Genomic DNA, 15,128 nt, shown 5'->3' with positions numbered 1-15,128 from the left:
ATTAGGCAATTAGTTATGTGATGAGGTTACAGAACAAGAGAAGACACACAAGCTTAAAAATGGCATTAAATTTAAAAAAGTTGGTAAAAAGTGAAGAACAGATCAGATTTTGAATTTTACTCATTTTTGAGTGAAATTATTATCATTATTATTATTGTTATTATAATTCCTTCTTTACTATAAAGATTCACAATTTTCCCCTAATTTTTAGATCCAGTTATTATGTTATTTTACCAGATTCCTGTATTTCTCCACCACAATCTTGATCAAGATTTATTGTAGTATAAATTAAAGGGGAGATGGAGGCAAAGTTTATTTACCTGTGTTGAATTTCTAGGTGAATGGTGGTTAAAAAACATTCTGACACTTTGCATTTTGAGAATGTGGAACTGGGATATCTTTATTTAAACAAACAATGCAATGCACATTTTTGTAATTTCAAATATTCAATAATAGGTTAAGTTAAAGTAAATGAAACAATATGTAGATATATAATTTGCTATCAACTTTAAAATAACAAGGAATCTGTCTAACTGTGCGCCTGTATTTTATTTTACTATCATTTGATATACACAAGCTTTTATTTTGACACGACTTGAAACTGGTGTGTGCAGTTGAGGGGCAACAAAAGAGAGTGCCTGAAAGAGAAAGAAAGAGATAAGCGTGAATATTTGTGTGTGTGGGTGTGTGTGTGTGTAAACCTGGTTTGAACCCAGCTCTCTGGAGGACCCCGTTGCCTGGATTCCGTCCTATCAGCAAGCGACCATCTGCCCTCCTCCCGGCCCTCATGCTCCTACAGGCATCCTCTGCATTTTTCATATTTTTACACACACACACACACACACACACACACACACACACACACACACACACACACACACACGCTTAGTTCTCACTGCACACATTGTCTCACCTCACATATCATGCATTCAGCCACGTGTTAGACACACACACACAGCTGCTCCCTCTGACACTGCATGCCATCTTTGACTCACCAGCGATGATTTATACTCTGGTGTCATTGTCAGTCCTGAATTGTCTCCCCTATCTTGTGTGGAAGCGATCTCCCAGGGATTTTGCACAATGGTCTCAGAAACGCAACCAGCCAAAGCTATCAAATATCATTCATCTGTTCTCGAGCTGTTTGTCTCTTCCCCTTTTCAAGCCCGCTTCGCACCCAAACCCACGCTCCGTCTCTACATTGGTGCTCCCGCAACTTGCCTTTTCTCTTTCTATACCCTGCTTTTTCCTCTCTGTTTCCCTTAGAGCCCAAAGAAAAGGGCAGAGAGCTAATCCTTCAGCATTGTTGGGTGGGCTTAGTATTGTCGTATGGCAGCAAGCACAGAGGGAGAGGGATTATGAGATAGATATGCCAGAGTATACCCAGTTCAACATGTTGATACTGAACAGTTCATGCAGAAATATTCTAATTTTTCATGCATGCAGCAATCCACACAATGACAGAAACAAAACCAGAGGAAAATATGGCAGTTATATTTAATGAAATATTAGAAGTAATCCATTGTCATACAGCATTTTATCTCTGTTTATGATACATTCATAAGAATCTCTTTTTTTTTAAACCCTTGCAGAGCATGTTCTTTCAGGTCATATTCATTTATCTCATTCTCTCTGTCTTTCTACATACATACATACATATATACATATATATATATATATATATATATTATATATATATATGTATGTGTGTATATACATTTATAAATTATATATTTAGTTTGGCTTTTTTCTGGCTCACTTATTTACAGTCCAACAAGATACCACAAGTGTTTTTCCGCACGCACAACATCAAGACAACAGCGCAATGTGGCTTCTACAAGTCTACAAGCAGGAATCGGGGTAGAATGGGAACAGTGACGCGCAGGGCGGGGCTTAAACCCCGACTTCTCACCTCGAAATGCAGAGGAACACTGAGACAGACAGAGTTGGCAACAGACTCTTATCAGGAGGACTTTTGCAATTTGTACTGCCAGAGGTGAAGTCGCACGAGAGAGAGGAGACACTGATGATCAGCCGATCAGCAGGATGACTCACCTCACCCTGCTTACAGAAGATCGAGTGTCAGTTTGGTATCTCGGCTTCAAGTGAACATAAATCACTGCGGGGTGAAGCTGAGTTATTGTGTCTTGTAAAGGCAGAGTCTGCAGCAAATGTCAGACATGCAGCAAACCGCATGTATGAGCTGGAAAACTTTCCAGGTTGTGGATATACATGCAACCACTGCTGTGACTTGCATGGACATGTGTAGCTTTTATAAGAGTTATATGTCAGCAGAAGCCTGAAGAAAATCTAGCAGCGCACTAATACACCCATGCATACATTAGTCTGACAGTGATTTTCAGACATAGAAAAATAACACGTGTAAACATAACTAAAGTGCAAAATGTAGAAAAAAAGTAGAATTACTTATCAAATTCAAGCACATCAGTCATCTTACTAAATTAATAGAAATAGCATAAACTAAATATAATATATAAATAAATGTAACATACAAAAACAGAAGTCATACACTGGCACTGGTATGAAGTAAACAGTTTAGCTTCAGGCTGAATCTGACTACTGACGTTAAAAGGCAATAGCATGCAGGCCAGGGGTTTTAAGACACCAAACCAAACTTTTTAGTTCATTAGCTTCTTAGTTTCAGTCTGTTACTCCACTGAAATTCACCTGCTGAACACACACACACACACACACACACACACACACACACACACACACACACACACACCCATAAAGGCTTCAGTGTCTGCTGTGTCCCCACAAAAGGCTTATATCAGACTCAGAGTTTGGACCAACAACTTATGGCATTGTTTTATCGAGCAGAATTCAACAGAGAGGCATCATCACATTCAAACTCATGGTTTTAAAACGACATCAGAATCGTAATAGTGCCTTAAGGATCAAAAAGTAAATAAAAAGGCCTCTCATCCTTTGGACTCTTTCCCCATCAGTTCCCTTCGTTATGTAGGATTGTTGCTTCTTCTTTCGAATTAGAGGTAAGTTAATGCTACATCTGTTTTTAATTCTAGTCTTACATACATGCAGCATCCCCACAAACGAAGCCACGCTTGCACATTTTGGAGACAAATCTGAGCATTTGAAAGACTCAAACATACAAAAGCAACGTATTATAGCATAAAAGACATTTTTAATGTTATCGTATAAATGTGGTTATTAGAACTGAGAGCAGCGGGAGTTGTGAGCATATTTGAAAAAATTGCTTCCAGTGCTCTCTGGTGGACAAATGACTAACTGGAGATGCAGTTTTTAAAATTACGCCAAATATATTTTAGTGTAACTTACTGGCTGACATCATGTATACGCCCATTAAAGGCCTCTCATCTGGGTTTAAATTGCAGTTTTTCCAACTGTAATTACTGATCACATCCACAATTTGTTTACTGTGAGATCTGTAATTTCCCCTAAAGTTCCCTAACAGAACCTTTAGTTTCAGCAACTCTGGAACTCCGTTATGGACAGGGTGTAGGACAGGTCGAATAAAATGTCTGGGACTGACTGTGATTGCTGAGTTCACCTAACTAGCTCAGGTACAGTCGTGTGAAAAAGAAAGAACACCCACACTAAGTTTTACAGTTTTGCGCATCAGGACATCTGGTCCTTAACAGATCCTTAAATGAGGTAACTACAACCTGATGTGAAAAATAACACATGCATTATTACACCATGTCATTATTTACTTAACTAAAACTAAGCCAGATGCAGTGTGTGTACACCCTCACTGCTTCCAAGTAGCAACCGGATGCTGTTAATCAAATGCACTTCATTAACTGATCATCAGGAAGTGCGAGCAATTCTCTGAAAGGAAAAGGTTTTGCCGCTTGTTTGCATTAACACACTGCCAAGGAGCGAAGACTTCTGCAAAGTTCATAGAGAAGGGTTATAAACAATTTGAAGTCTGTCATTCAACAGTGAGAAAGATTAATCTCAAGGGGAAAACATTTGTCAGTCGTCCCAGGAGTGGACATCCTGGCAAATTCACCCCAAAGTCCGGCTGTGCCGTGTTTACAGAAACTGAAAAAAACAAAGAGCTAAATCTGAGACTCTACAGGCCTCAGTTAGCATGTTAAACATTACAGTTCTTGACAGGACAGTTAGAAAAAGACTGAACTTTCTCCTGGTAACTCGTTTGCCCATTCCTTTTAAAATATGACACGAACCTGACAACAAGGCTAACGTTTGCAAAGTTGCATATAAACATATCACAAGACACCTGGAACAATGCCGTTTGGATAGATGAGACTAAAGTGGAGGTGTTTGGCCATAATGCACAGCACCATGTTTGGACAAAACCAAACAAAGCAAATAAACACAAATATGTCACACCAACTGTCCAGTACAGGAGTGGAGGTGTGATGATGTCGGTCTGTGTTGCAGCCACATGAAAAGAATTTCACCACAACAATGTGAGAGACTGATTCAGTCATGGAGAAAACAATCACGTCCGATTACTGATGCTTAAAGATGGCTACTGGACCATGGGGTATACTTGGTTATTCACATCCTGCTTCTGCATTTCAGCTTATTTTTTTTAAATAACAACACAGTGTAATAAGTCGTGTGTTGGTATTCACCTGAGGCTATATATACATTATTTTAGAATCTGTTAAGACCTTGTGACTTTTTAATATGTCCTGACATGTTTTCTGACCTTAGAGTTGAAAGAGGGTGTGCTTTCTTTATACCAGGACTGTAAGTACAGTCAACAAACTTCTAGAGCTAAATATTTTTAAAATGATGTGAGGCTAACATGCACAGGAACATAAATAGTATTTCGCCCTTTCTTCCACGCATACGAAACATTGTCGGTACGTGCGCTTGATGAACGACAAGCGCACATAGAGCCTGCCCCTTACCATCACACACCTCAATTATCACAGCCTGGCATAAATTGAACCTGTGTCTGTGTCTCTTATTGCTTTACGTAACATTTTCTGACAGAAATGCTGAAAGAAAACAAGTGCTTTTTTTCCATAATCCATTGGATACATCCTCGCACGGCTGATTTGGCCAGAGGCACCGACAAACAAGCTACATCGTTCCACCACACTAGGCTTACTAAGAAATGTAGCTAAAGATTATCAATGTGGGGTGCTAAGAGAGACTTATGGGCCTGAATCAGCCATGCACTTTGAGTCTTCAGTCTTCTATCTATTGCTCTATATCTACACGATTGTTTGGCGTGCGCTCAATGCTTGAATGCATGTAAAATCTCCTAAATACAGCAGCGTACATTAAGATTTGGGGGATTTTTTTGGAGGCAAAATAATTGCCTCAGTCAGACAAGATGTTAATGGAAACTGGGAGTTTACTACCTATTATGTTTTATGATTTTTCTTTTCTCAACTGTTTAAATACTGTAATATCCCTGTAATCGGATACATACAGTAAAAGAATTCACAGGGTTCCTCTAGCTGATCTTAGACCAGCAGGGTAGGAATTCATAAGAGAAACACCTAGAATATTTACACCATATGACAGACGACATAATACTATAGTTCCAGCCTATCTATATTATTTATACTCATATATAATACAGTTTTTATCTATTAAATCTGAGAATGAAGTCAGATTCGTTTATATATTTACACTGAAATGTTTTCTTTCTGATGGATTCTGTACAGTTCCTTTCATGTATTAAAGGTTCATTTGGTACACGCACACACACACATGCACTCACAAATACTCACACACACAGACGCAAAACGCTGCTGGGTGGTGCGAGCTGCTACGAGGGACAACGGTGGGCACGCAACGGACAACGGGTAGAAGGTTGCAGTTGATGTGGAGGAGTTTCTCGGCAACTGCGTCATTTACTCCTGATTTGAATGCGTCTAGTTCTCACTTTTAAACCTACATTTCTTTTTTTTTTCTCTTCACTTCTTTTCCATTTTCATCTCTGTTGTACCTTTTTTTCCTTGTTCTGCAATCTTTCCTCCACTACTGTTGGCACTTTACCCTTCTACACCCTCAACGTCCCGGCCGGCGAACGCCGAATACACCCCCCTCTTGTTTTCTGTTCTAAGAGGTAGAACATAGGTGGGATGCAGCTCCCTCCTGCGGCGTGCCTATATGTAGTGTGTACTATAAGTGTGTGTGTGTGTTTCGTCAGCACTTCGGCTGGTCTATTTCAGAGCACTCCGTGTCCATGTCAGAGTCGTACAGCGAGTGGCCCGTGGGGTCACTCTGAGACGATGGCGGGTCTTGTGGCGTGTGAGTGTGTAAAGTGTTTGAGCGCGTATCGTCCTGGAAAGTGTCCGTGCGGGAGTAGAGGCCGAGGTCGGGGAGCTTCGAGGGCGAGTCGCTGCCCTCTGTGGTGTCGTTGTAGCGGAAGTCCTCCAGGTCGACGAACCACTCGGGCCAGAATCGCCGGCGGATGCGTTCGCAGTACATGGCGAGGTTGATCAGCTCACCTGGGTGGAACAAACATCTCAGTAGGTACAGCGCCCATAAGGTATCTCACTGAGACACCAGTGATATAAGTGAGTATAGGATTAGATCTCACAGTCCATAAAACTGCAAATAGCAACGGCAGCTGATAGCTCAGGAAACACTTTACTGCGGATTTCTGTGCAACTGCCTACAAGCTGCTTTGCAACCCACCTAAACACCAGTTGCTCATTTGAATCCCATCTTGGGCTGTTGTGTATACATCATATGGAAAATAACACCTTCTTTTGACTAAAGTGGTCCTAACTGAAATATTATTTTCCAGTAATGATGACTTAGATTTTAAAAGAAGAAGAAAACACATTTTTATGTATAAATAGTAATAAAATGATAATTCATCACTTTTCCATTGGTCCTTTTAGGCACTGATGAGCTTTAAAGGTTAGCAGAAGAGGTTAAAAAAAAGTGTCTAAGTCAAAGATCAGAGAGTTTCTTATTATTAATTTTATTCTTATTCTCTTAGATAAACAAATAACTTGATTTACAGTTTAGTGAATTTCATTTTCATTTTGATGTTGCTCATCTTGCATCAGTTGATTATGATTTTCGCTAAAGGACATTGTGTTGTTTTCCTCTCATACGTAGTGTTCAAATATATGAATTCTGTGTTGAATGTGTAATTAGAATATGCAAAAGTTCACATTTCTACATTTCATAGAGCCATTGAAAATTCAGAAAGAAAAAAATTTGATATGTTTCCTGTGTTCTATTATGATTCAAATATGGATTTGAGAGATTTGCAAATCATTGCATTCTGTTTTGATTTACACTTTACGCATCATCCTGACTTTTTTGGAACTGGAGTTGTGTATACTGTACATACATCACTCAAGTGCAAGTTTGCTTGAAATTAGGTAGACTGCCTTTCTGGTGAATTCACCTTTGATTAGCTGCTCTGGCCGCGATCCCGGTAGCGTCCACATAGCAGGGGCCAGGTGACCAAACACTGCGGCGTCTACTGTTGAAAGCTTAGAGCCCATAATGAACTTCTTATCACCTTAGACAGCAGACAGAAAAATATAAGTCAAACAGTGAAGCTTTCCCCCCTTGAATTCCCCTTTCTTCTGTTTTATAATAAATAAACACATACTGGTAACAGATTAACTGACACCTTTAGTGAAAAACATTTAACCTGAGAAGCCACCTGTCATGGCCAAACAACTGCAAATCGTCTACCATGAACTGACCGGTTTGACAGTGGTTGCAATGCTAAGTTTCTACCACAGCAGGTCAGTGTTGAGCAATCCCTTCAGTTTTTTTCCATCTACTGCTGCTAATAAACGTGATGTCTCTGGTTATAGGTCTCAAGGCGCATATTGAAAAGCCACTGATCTGGCCCTGGGGTAAAATATGCAAGCAAAATGGTGACACACACTGAGATCGAGCTTCACGATACAAAGTGATTTGTAGATTTACAAAACAAAGCAAAAAAAAAGGAAGAAAAAAACGTGTTTTCCATTTGTCTTCTGGAAAAACATACTTCTGACCTTAATGCATACTTAAATAGATTCAGTTGTCCATAGGCTGACTCATACTATTTTAAATTGGAAAAAAAACCCTCACCTAGCAGGGTGGCCAGGGTGCGCATGTCCTTCTCCATTAAGGCGTACACCTCCTCGGTAGAGAACCGTCCAATCCCGTGACCATACATCTCCCTCTTAACGATCCCACCTGTCAGGTGACTCAGGATCCACTTGAGTAGGTCACTCAGTGGACCGCTCACCGACAGCATCTTCTGGGTCTCCTCCAGGTTGTCCACCCACTGACAGTAAGCTATGGTCCTGTGAGATGCATATATATTTATATATACAGACACACAGATGCACTCATTTAATACAAAAACAATCAGCTTGAATCGCAGCGGTCCCTCACCAGTAGAAGTGCTCATCCACCATTTTGGTGATGGCGCGTGATAAGGCCTTCTCCTGGGGTGTCAGGCTCTTGTTGAGGCTCACGCCCAGCTTCTCCTCCAAGTAGTCGATGATGAATTCTGTCCCACACACCTGCTCCTGGTTGTACTCGATCCATGGCATCTTTCCCTGCGGCGAAAGCTTCCCATCAAAGTAGTTCTAGAAGAGGATTAAGGAAAAGGGGGTGGGAAGATGATGAGAAAATTCTCAAAGCGGTTGGTAAATGCTGCAAAAGAAACTGAGTGACCTTTGCAGGAGAGATTATTTTTAATAAATTCAGCCACGTAAACACAGTCATACCTGGTAGGGCAGGTCAACCATACGGAGGTAGGTCTCCAGCTTAAGGCAGAAAGGCGACAGAGATGGGGCGCCAGTTTTGGGCCTGGAGAACTGGTGGAGTATGATTGCATCTTTAGAGTCCAGCTCTTCCTCCTTTCTGTATGAGGCAAAGAAGGAAAGAGCTGCATGTCACATACACTCCAAGGGTTGTGAAAAAACAACAACTAAACACTAAAATGTAGAGTGTGGGTGTGTGGGTTGGGTGTGAGTCAACTGCATACATGGACATAGCACTCGTCTTCTATATTTCTACATAGACATTTAGTCCTTTGCAGTTTTCAGCATTTCTTCGTTTGGATTGTGTTCTTCATCAGAAGTTTAGCCTTTTCTCTTGATGCTACATTGTAAATATGATGGATTAAGACCAATCTATCAGCCTCGACTACATCCCTGCTTTTCACTTTGATTAGAAGACTGATACCATCCTCATAGCCGGCTGTTAGTAGTCTACTTCATATTATAGCTGAAAACAGGGAAGCAATTAGGCTGTTCCCGCTTTTAGGGAACAAAAAGGGAGTCGGCATGACACAAATCTTTAGATCTTAGATGTACAAACACTTGATATAACATTAGACCATGTTTAAATTTAAGTTAGGATGAGTGTTAGCCAAGTATTTTGTATCAACTATATACAGTGGGGCAAAAAAGTATTTAGTCAGCCACCGATTGTGCAAGTTCCCCCACTTAAAATGATGACAGAGGTCAGTAATTTGCACCAGAGGTACACTTCAACTGTGAGAGACAGAATGTGAAAAAAAAATCCATGAATTCACATGGTAGGATTTGTAAAGAATTTATTCGTAAATCAGGGTGGAAAATAAGTATTTGGTCACCTCAAACAAGGAAAATCCCTGGCTCTCACAGACCTGTAACGTCTTCTGTAAGAAGCTTTTCTGTCCCCCACTCGTTACCTGTATGAATGGCACCTGTTTGACCTCATCATCTGTATAAAAGACACCTGTCCACAGCCTCAACCAGTCAGACTCCAAACTCCGCCATGGCCAAGACCAAAGAGCTTTCGAAGGACACCAGGAAAAGAATTGTAGACCTGCACCAGACTGGGAAGAGTGAATCTACAATAGGCAAGCAGCTTGGTGTGAAAAAATCAACTGTGGGAGCAATCATCAGAAAATGGAAGACATACAAGACCACTGATAATCTCCCTCGATCTGGGGCTCCACGCAAGATCTCATCCCGTGGGGTCAAAATGATCATGAGAACGGTGAGCAAAGATCCCAGAACCACACGGGGGGACCTGGTGAATGACCTGCAGAGAGCTGGGACCAAAGTAACAAAGGTCACCATCAGTAACACACTACAACGGCAGGGAATCAAATCCCGCAGTGCCAGACGTGTTCCGCTGCTGAAGCCAGTGCATGTCCAGGCCCGTCTGAAGTTTGCCAGAGAGCACATGGATGATACAGCAGAGGATTGGGAGAATGTCATGTGGTCAGATGAAACCAAAGTAGAACTTTTTGGTATAAACTCAACTCGTCGTGTTTGGAGGAAGAAGAATACTGAGTTGCATCCCAAGAACACCATACCTACTGTGAAGCATGGGGGTGGAAACATCATGCTATGGGGCTGTTTTTCTGCCAAGGGGAGAGGACGACTGATCCGTGTTAAGGACAGAATGAATGGGGCCAAGTATCGTGAGATTTTGAGCCAAAACCTCCTTCCATCAGTGAGAACTTTGAAGATGAAACGAGGCTGGGTCTTCCAACATGACAATGATCCAAAACACACCGCCCGGGCAACAAAGGAGTGGCTCCGTAAGAAGCATTTGAAAGTCCTGGAGTGGCCTAGCCAGTCTCCAGACCTCAACCCCATAGAAAATCTGTGGCGGGAGTTGAAAGTCCGTGTTGCTCGGCGACAGCCCCAAAACATCACTGCTCTTGAGAAGATCTGCATGGAGGAATGGGCCAAAATACCAGCTACTGTGTGTGCAAACCTGGTAAAGACCTATAGTAAACGTTTGACCTCTGTTATTGCCAACAAAGGTTATGTTACAAAGTATTGAGTTGTATTTTTGTTATTGACCAAATACTTATTTTCCACCCTGATTTACGAATAAATTCTTTACAAATCCTACCATGTGAATTCATGGATTTTTTTTTTCACATTCTGTCTCTCACAGTTGAAGTGTACCTCTGGTGCAAATTACTGACCTCTGTCATCATTTTAAGTGGGGGAACTTGCACAATCGGTGGCTGACTAAATACTTTTTTGCCCCACTGTATAGAGTGTAGTTTTGTCTATTATTTGATGTTATTAGCCCCTCTGATGTCAGTGAGAGTGGGCATCATTGAATAGTCAGTTTTGGCACAGGCACACGGGTTTACAAAGGGCAGCCAATCAGAGGAAATCTGGCTTGGAGGGTGGCCTTAAAGGGAGAAGAGCTATTAGCTTCATACAGTGGATGAACTAAGTCTGGCCAAAAGCCCATTACAAGATAAAAAACTATACTGCAACTGTAGAAGAGTCCATGAACAAACAAATGTGGAGATAGCCATCATAGTTGCTCATAAAGCACTTATTTTTGTGGTTATTGTTAGAGTAATAAGGTTGGTGTATGTATTTAGCCAGTTTTGGGGAGCATGCAAAGATAGACTTAAAGTAGTTTAGCAGATTTTATGGTTAAGGTAAGTCTCAGAAGCAGTATTATTTTGGACAGCACATTTTTATTTAGTTTTAGCCATATTTTTTTCAAATCTTTTACTCTCAGTCTAGTTTTAGTTGGCCAAATATCTAAAGATTATAGCAGACTAGATCTGAAGCTGATTCAGGGGACAGAATATAAAAATGTTGGTGTAAAAATTGTTGTGTTTTACTGTTGAGAGTTTTTCCAGCGTCCTGTTTTCCTTGACATCAAATGTAAATTATGTCCATATGTCTACTCTTCTCTTCCTACCAAGCATTAGAATTTTGTTGCATTTCCGTGAGAAACGGGGGTCATGGGCGCTAGCTGTACCTAGTAGTGGGCAGATTGATCCAAATATGGATAGCATCAATACCAACGCTGGAACTGGTATTGGATTGATACTAGCACGAGAGCGCTGATACTCTGTTTCCATCCTCTAAGTAAGGTATGTAGCCCTCTGAATTGTGTTTTTGAAACCTTTTTGTTTTGACTGTCATGGATTTATTTACAGCGTAAAGCACACTTGAAAAAAGTCCTTTAGAGACAGGAACATTTGCACTCCAAAAAGTTTCCAAAAAGCAAACAAACAAAAAACGACAACAACACAGTTTCATATCCATGAAAAGGTGAACGTTGTGTTTTTATTGTGTTTACTAATTATTGTGGAAAGTAAAAATCACAGCGATTCAGTGGTCTAAAATTTGAAAATTGATAGTGATTCGTCTCATTAGTCATGACACACTTACTCTCCCCTACATAAACTGCCTTTATACACTGAAATCATTATTGGTACTGATATTGGCCCAGTATTTACTTGGTATTGGATCATATCAAAATGAGCAATTTTGCTGCACTGTTTCCGGGGCCAGATCAAATATGCGACTCTAACCTTCTGACTGAATCACTTCCATACTCATCGGCTGTTCTGATTGGCTCTCCGCTCTCCAGATTATTCTGATCTGGTTTTTATTATTTGAGGAAACTGTCAGTACATTTCCTCACAGTTAATGTCCTCCTGCTTTATCCTGCTTTAGTTTTTATTAAGTTACTCTCTTGCTTTCGTCAGCAAAAAAATAAAAATAAAAATGAAAAGGTCGTAAGTATGTGCATCACGTGGGCTGTCTGCACGAAAACTGTAACATTATAATAACGAATCACCGACCGGTTAATGTCAAAACTGCCACAACCACAGCCAGACGAAAAGCAGCACATTCACGCGGAGAGGATGCAGAATTAGGACAAGGAGCTGTCCGCCGTGTAAAGTGCTGAAACGACAAACAAGCAGGCGGCTGAGTGCGGTGCTTAAATAGCCGCTGACACCAGAATAGAAGAGGATCACCTACAGCACGCATGGCTGCTGACAGGAAGATGTAGAGAAAGGGAGGCAGGGGGAAACTGCAACATATCCGCTCATACAAGTACAAAAAACCAACAAAAAAAACCGCAGAGGAAGCTTCTGTTTCCTCATCTTAAAAGCACATCGTCCAGTGCCATTTGCAGTAACACTAAGTACCCTTTAAACTGTAACATAGCACAGACCCTGGCCTGGACTGCGGGTAAATCGAAGAAATAAACTCGCTCAGTCAAAGCTTTCACCCTGAAAATGAATAATCAAGCACACGGCGCTTCTTTCTACTTTAAAGCTGCCACATCCCCTCCCGCAACCTTCACGATTCAAGGTGTTTACATCAGAGGTTATAAAAGACCCACACACCACTGCAGCGTTTAGACTGGACCTAAACACCAGCGGGAGTGTTAACCTCCATCACCTCCCTCGTCCTTCTAGCAGAGACTAATGAAAGCGACCTACTGCCTCTAATGTCCTTTCATTTGGCAGCAGAGCTATGTGAAGGCCGTGGTAGCACACGGACATACAATAACACTAATAAACTATTATCATGTCACTAATCACAGAAATAAGCTAGCGAAGATGGAAATCTCCCCTAATATGTGTGTGTTTATGAGGAGGAAGCTCAAGGGGTGGAGGTTCCGTTACATCACAACTCCCCCACCCCCACTCACGACTCCTTCTCCCCTGTCTCCACTCTCACCCAGCCCAATCAGACGAGATTAAGTAATATCAGACCTCAGTGGAAAATACAGCTTTGGAGTGAAAATATGAGCAGATCAAATCCACACGGATTGTGCTCTGGCCTGGGAGGCCTGCGTACAGGGATCCTGAGGTCTGCCTCTCTCTGGCAGTCCCTGTGTTGTTGTTGTTGTTGTTGGTACCTGATGGCCAGCAGTTCGTGCAGCAGATAAGCAGCGGCAGCGAGCAGAGCCCCTCCGGTCAAATACAGTGTTTTCCGCCACCACGAGTCCGAGCCCAAAGCTGACATGATCCCGCCGCAGTCCTGCAGTGGGTACGCGATGATGTACCCGTAAAACGAGAGCTGCTCATCGGACCCCAGCAGACCGGAGGAGAGGCTCTGGTTCGGACCGAGATCAACCACACACGACCGAGTCCAGGCGAACCCGACACGCCAGTACATGCTCTCTGTCTCTGGCCACTTTCCGCCTCACTCTGGCAGCCAAGAGCTTCATCAGCGGGGGCTTCATGGGTGCACGCGGATGCAGGTGAGACGCGACGGCACGAGGACCAGCCGACCGGACACAAGCATCCCGCCCGGAGCCCGTCCCCGTAGCGGGGTTGACTTTCTCTGAAGCCCGCTCGGAGCTCCCAGGTTATGTCCCCCTTTTTATAATTACTGTCAAGAGTGAGAGAAACACAAAAGGGTTTCCGGTTATGCCTTTCAATATAAAAGTGGATTTGCGGGTCATCCTTTGCAAAACAATTCGAGTAATGTCAAGAAAAGTGCCGAACAAAAATAGATAAATTCCAAGCTAAATACAAACCATTATTAAACTACTACAAAATAATAAGGCTACTTTACTAGTGGACAGCCAAATGAATGAGTGGCAACAGGACAAAATTCCTTCTCTTTTGACAATACTTTGTATCTAACCTATTAAAACAGATACAATTCTTATAAATGAGGCAACAGTGCTAATAAAAATATTAGAAACAGCACAATATTTGTGGCAATAAAAGGCCACAAAAAATGAACAGGTGTGCCACAGAGAATGAGAAAATATGAAGATTTGTTTCAAGTTTACTGAAGCGTAGTAGCTTTAAAAGTCGAACTTCAAACAGGCTTTTGTATCTTTTGACCATGATTAATTCTTTGGGGTTACACTTATTTTAAACTTAATTCCCTGTCGGTTACGTTATGGTTAAGTACTCATGAAGAAGCACTTAAAAATAGCTTTGCTTCCGCATTTTGTCAGTTCATATATAATCTTGACTTTAGACCTTTATTTTGAAGGAGACATCACATAGCTTGCCATACTACCTCCGCTGCCCTCAGAAATTCTCTTATGCAGCTAAAGCGACGTCACGGGAACTGACTGTACCCCGAAGGCGTCAACTACCAGAGTTTACTGCACCTCTGCGCTTCATTTTCATAATCATAACGTACAATTTATCCTCATTTTTAATGTCGCCACTTGGAGCCCCAGGCTGTGAACATTCCGAATTTTCTACCAGTACATGTCAGCTGTCACTCTTTGTAATCAACACTAGGGGTCCCACCACAGCCCCTGCTCTGAGCAGACACTGCTGCTGGTAAAAAGACTTCCTATGACTTTTGTAACATGCTGGAAGATGCCTCAATGTGCATTACACAAAAATGGAGGCCCACTTTGTTAAGTACACAATACATAATAGACTTTATTACCATAACTGAGCT

At 41.6% G+C, this 15,128-nt stretch overlaps 1 protein-coding gene across 1 annotated transcript; it reads right to left on the bottom strand.

The window, feature by feature from the left end:
- Positions 1–1,489: 1,489 nt before the first annotated feature.
- On the bottom strand, positions 1,490–14,241 carry faxca (failed axon connections homolog, metaxin like GST domain containing a). The gene is made up of 6 exons (XM_006797224.3): positions 13,612–14,241; positions 8,700–8,835; positions 8,362–8,558; positions 8,053–8,270; positions 7,370–7,486; positions 1,490–6,452 (listed from the first exon to the last, which is right to left on the bottom strand). The coding sequence occupies exons 1-6, from the start codon at positions 13,869–13,871 to the stop codon at positions 6,148–6,150; spliced, it is 1,233 nt and encodes a 410-aa protein (XP_006797287.1). The 5' UTR covers positions 13,872–14,241; the 3' UTR covers positions 1,490–6,147.
- Between the last annotated feature and the right edge of the window lie 887 nt (positions 14,242–15,128).

The sequence above is a fragment of the Neolamprologus brichardi genome, chromosome 15 (assembly GCF_056152115.1).
Source record: "Neolamprologus brichardi isolate AB-2024 chromosome 15, ASM5615211v1, whole genome shotgun sequence".
NCBI classification, from domain to species: domain Eukaryota; kingdom Metazoa; phylum Chordata; class Actinopteri; order Cichliformes; family Cichlidae; genus Neolamprologus; species Neolamprologus brichardi.
The sequence above is the reverse complement of the archived record's forward strand: the minus strand, read 5'-3'. Positions and strand labels throughout refer to the sequence as shown.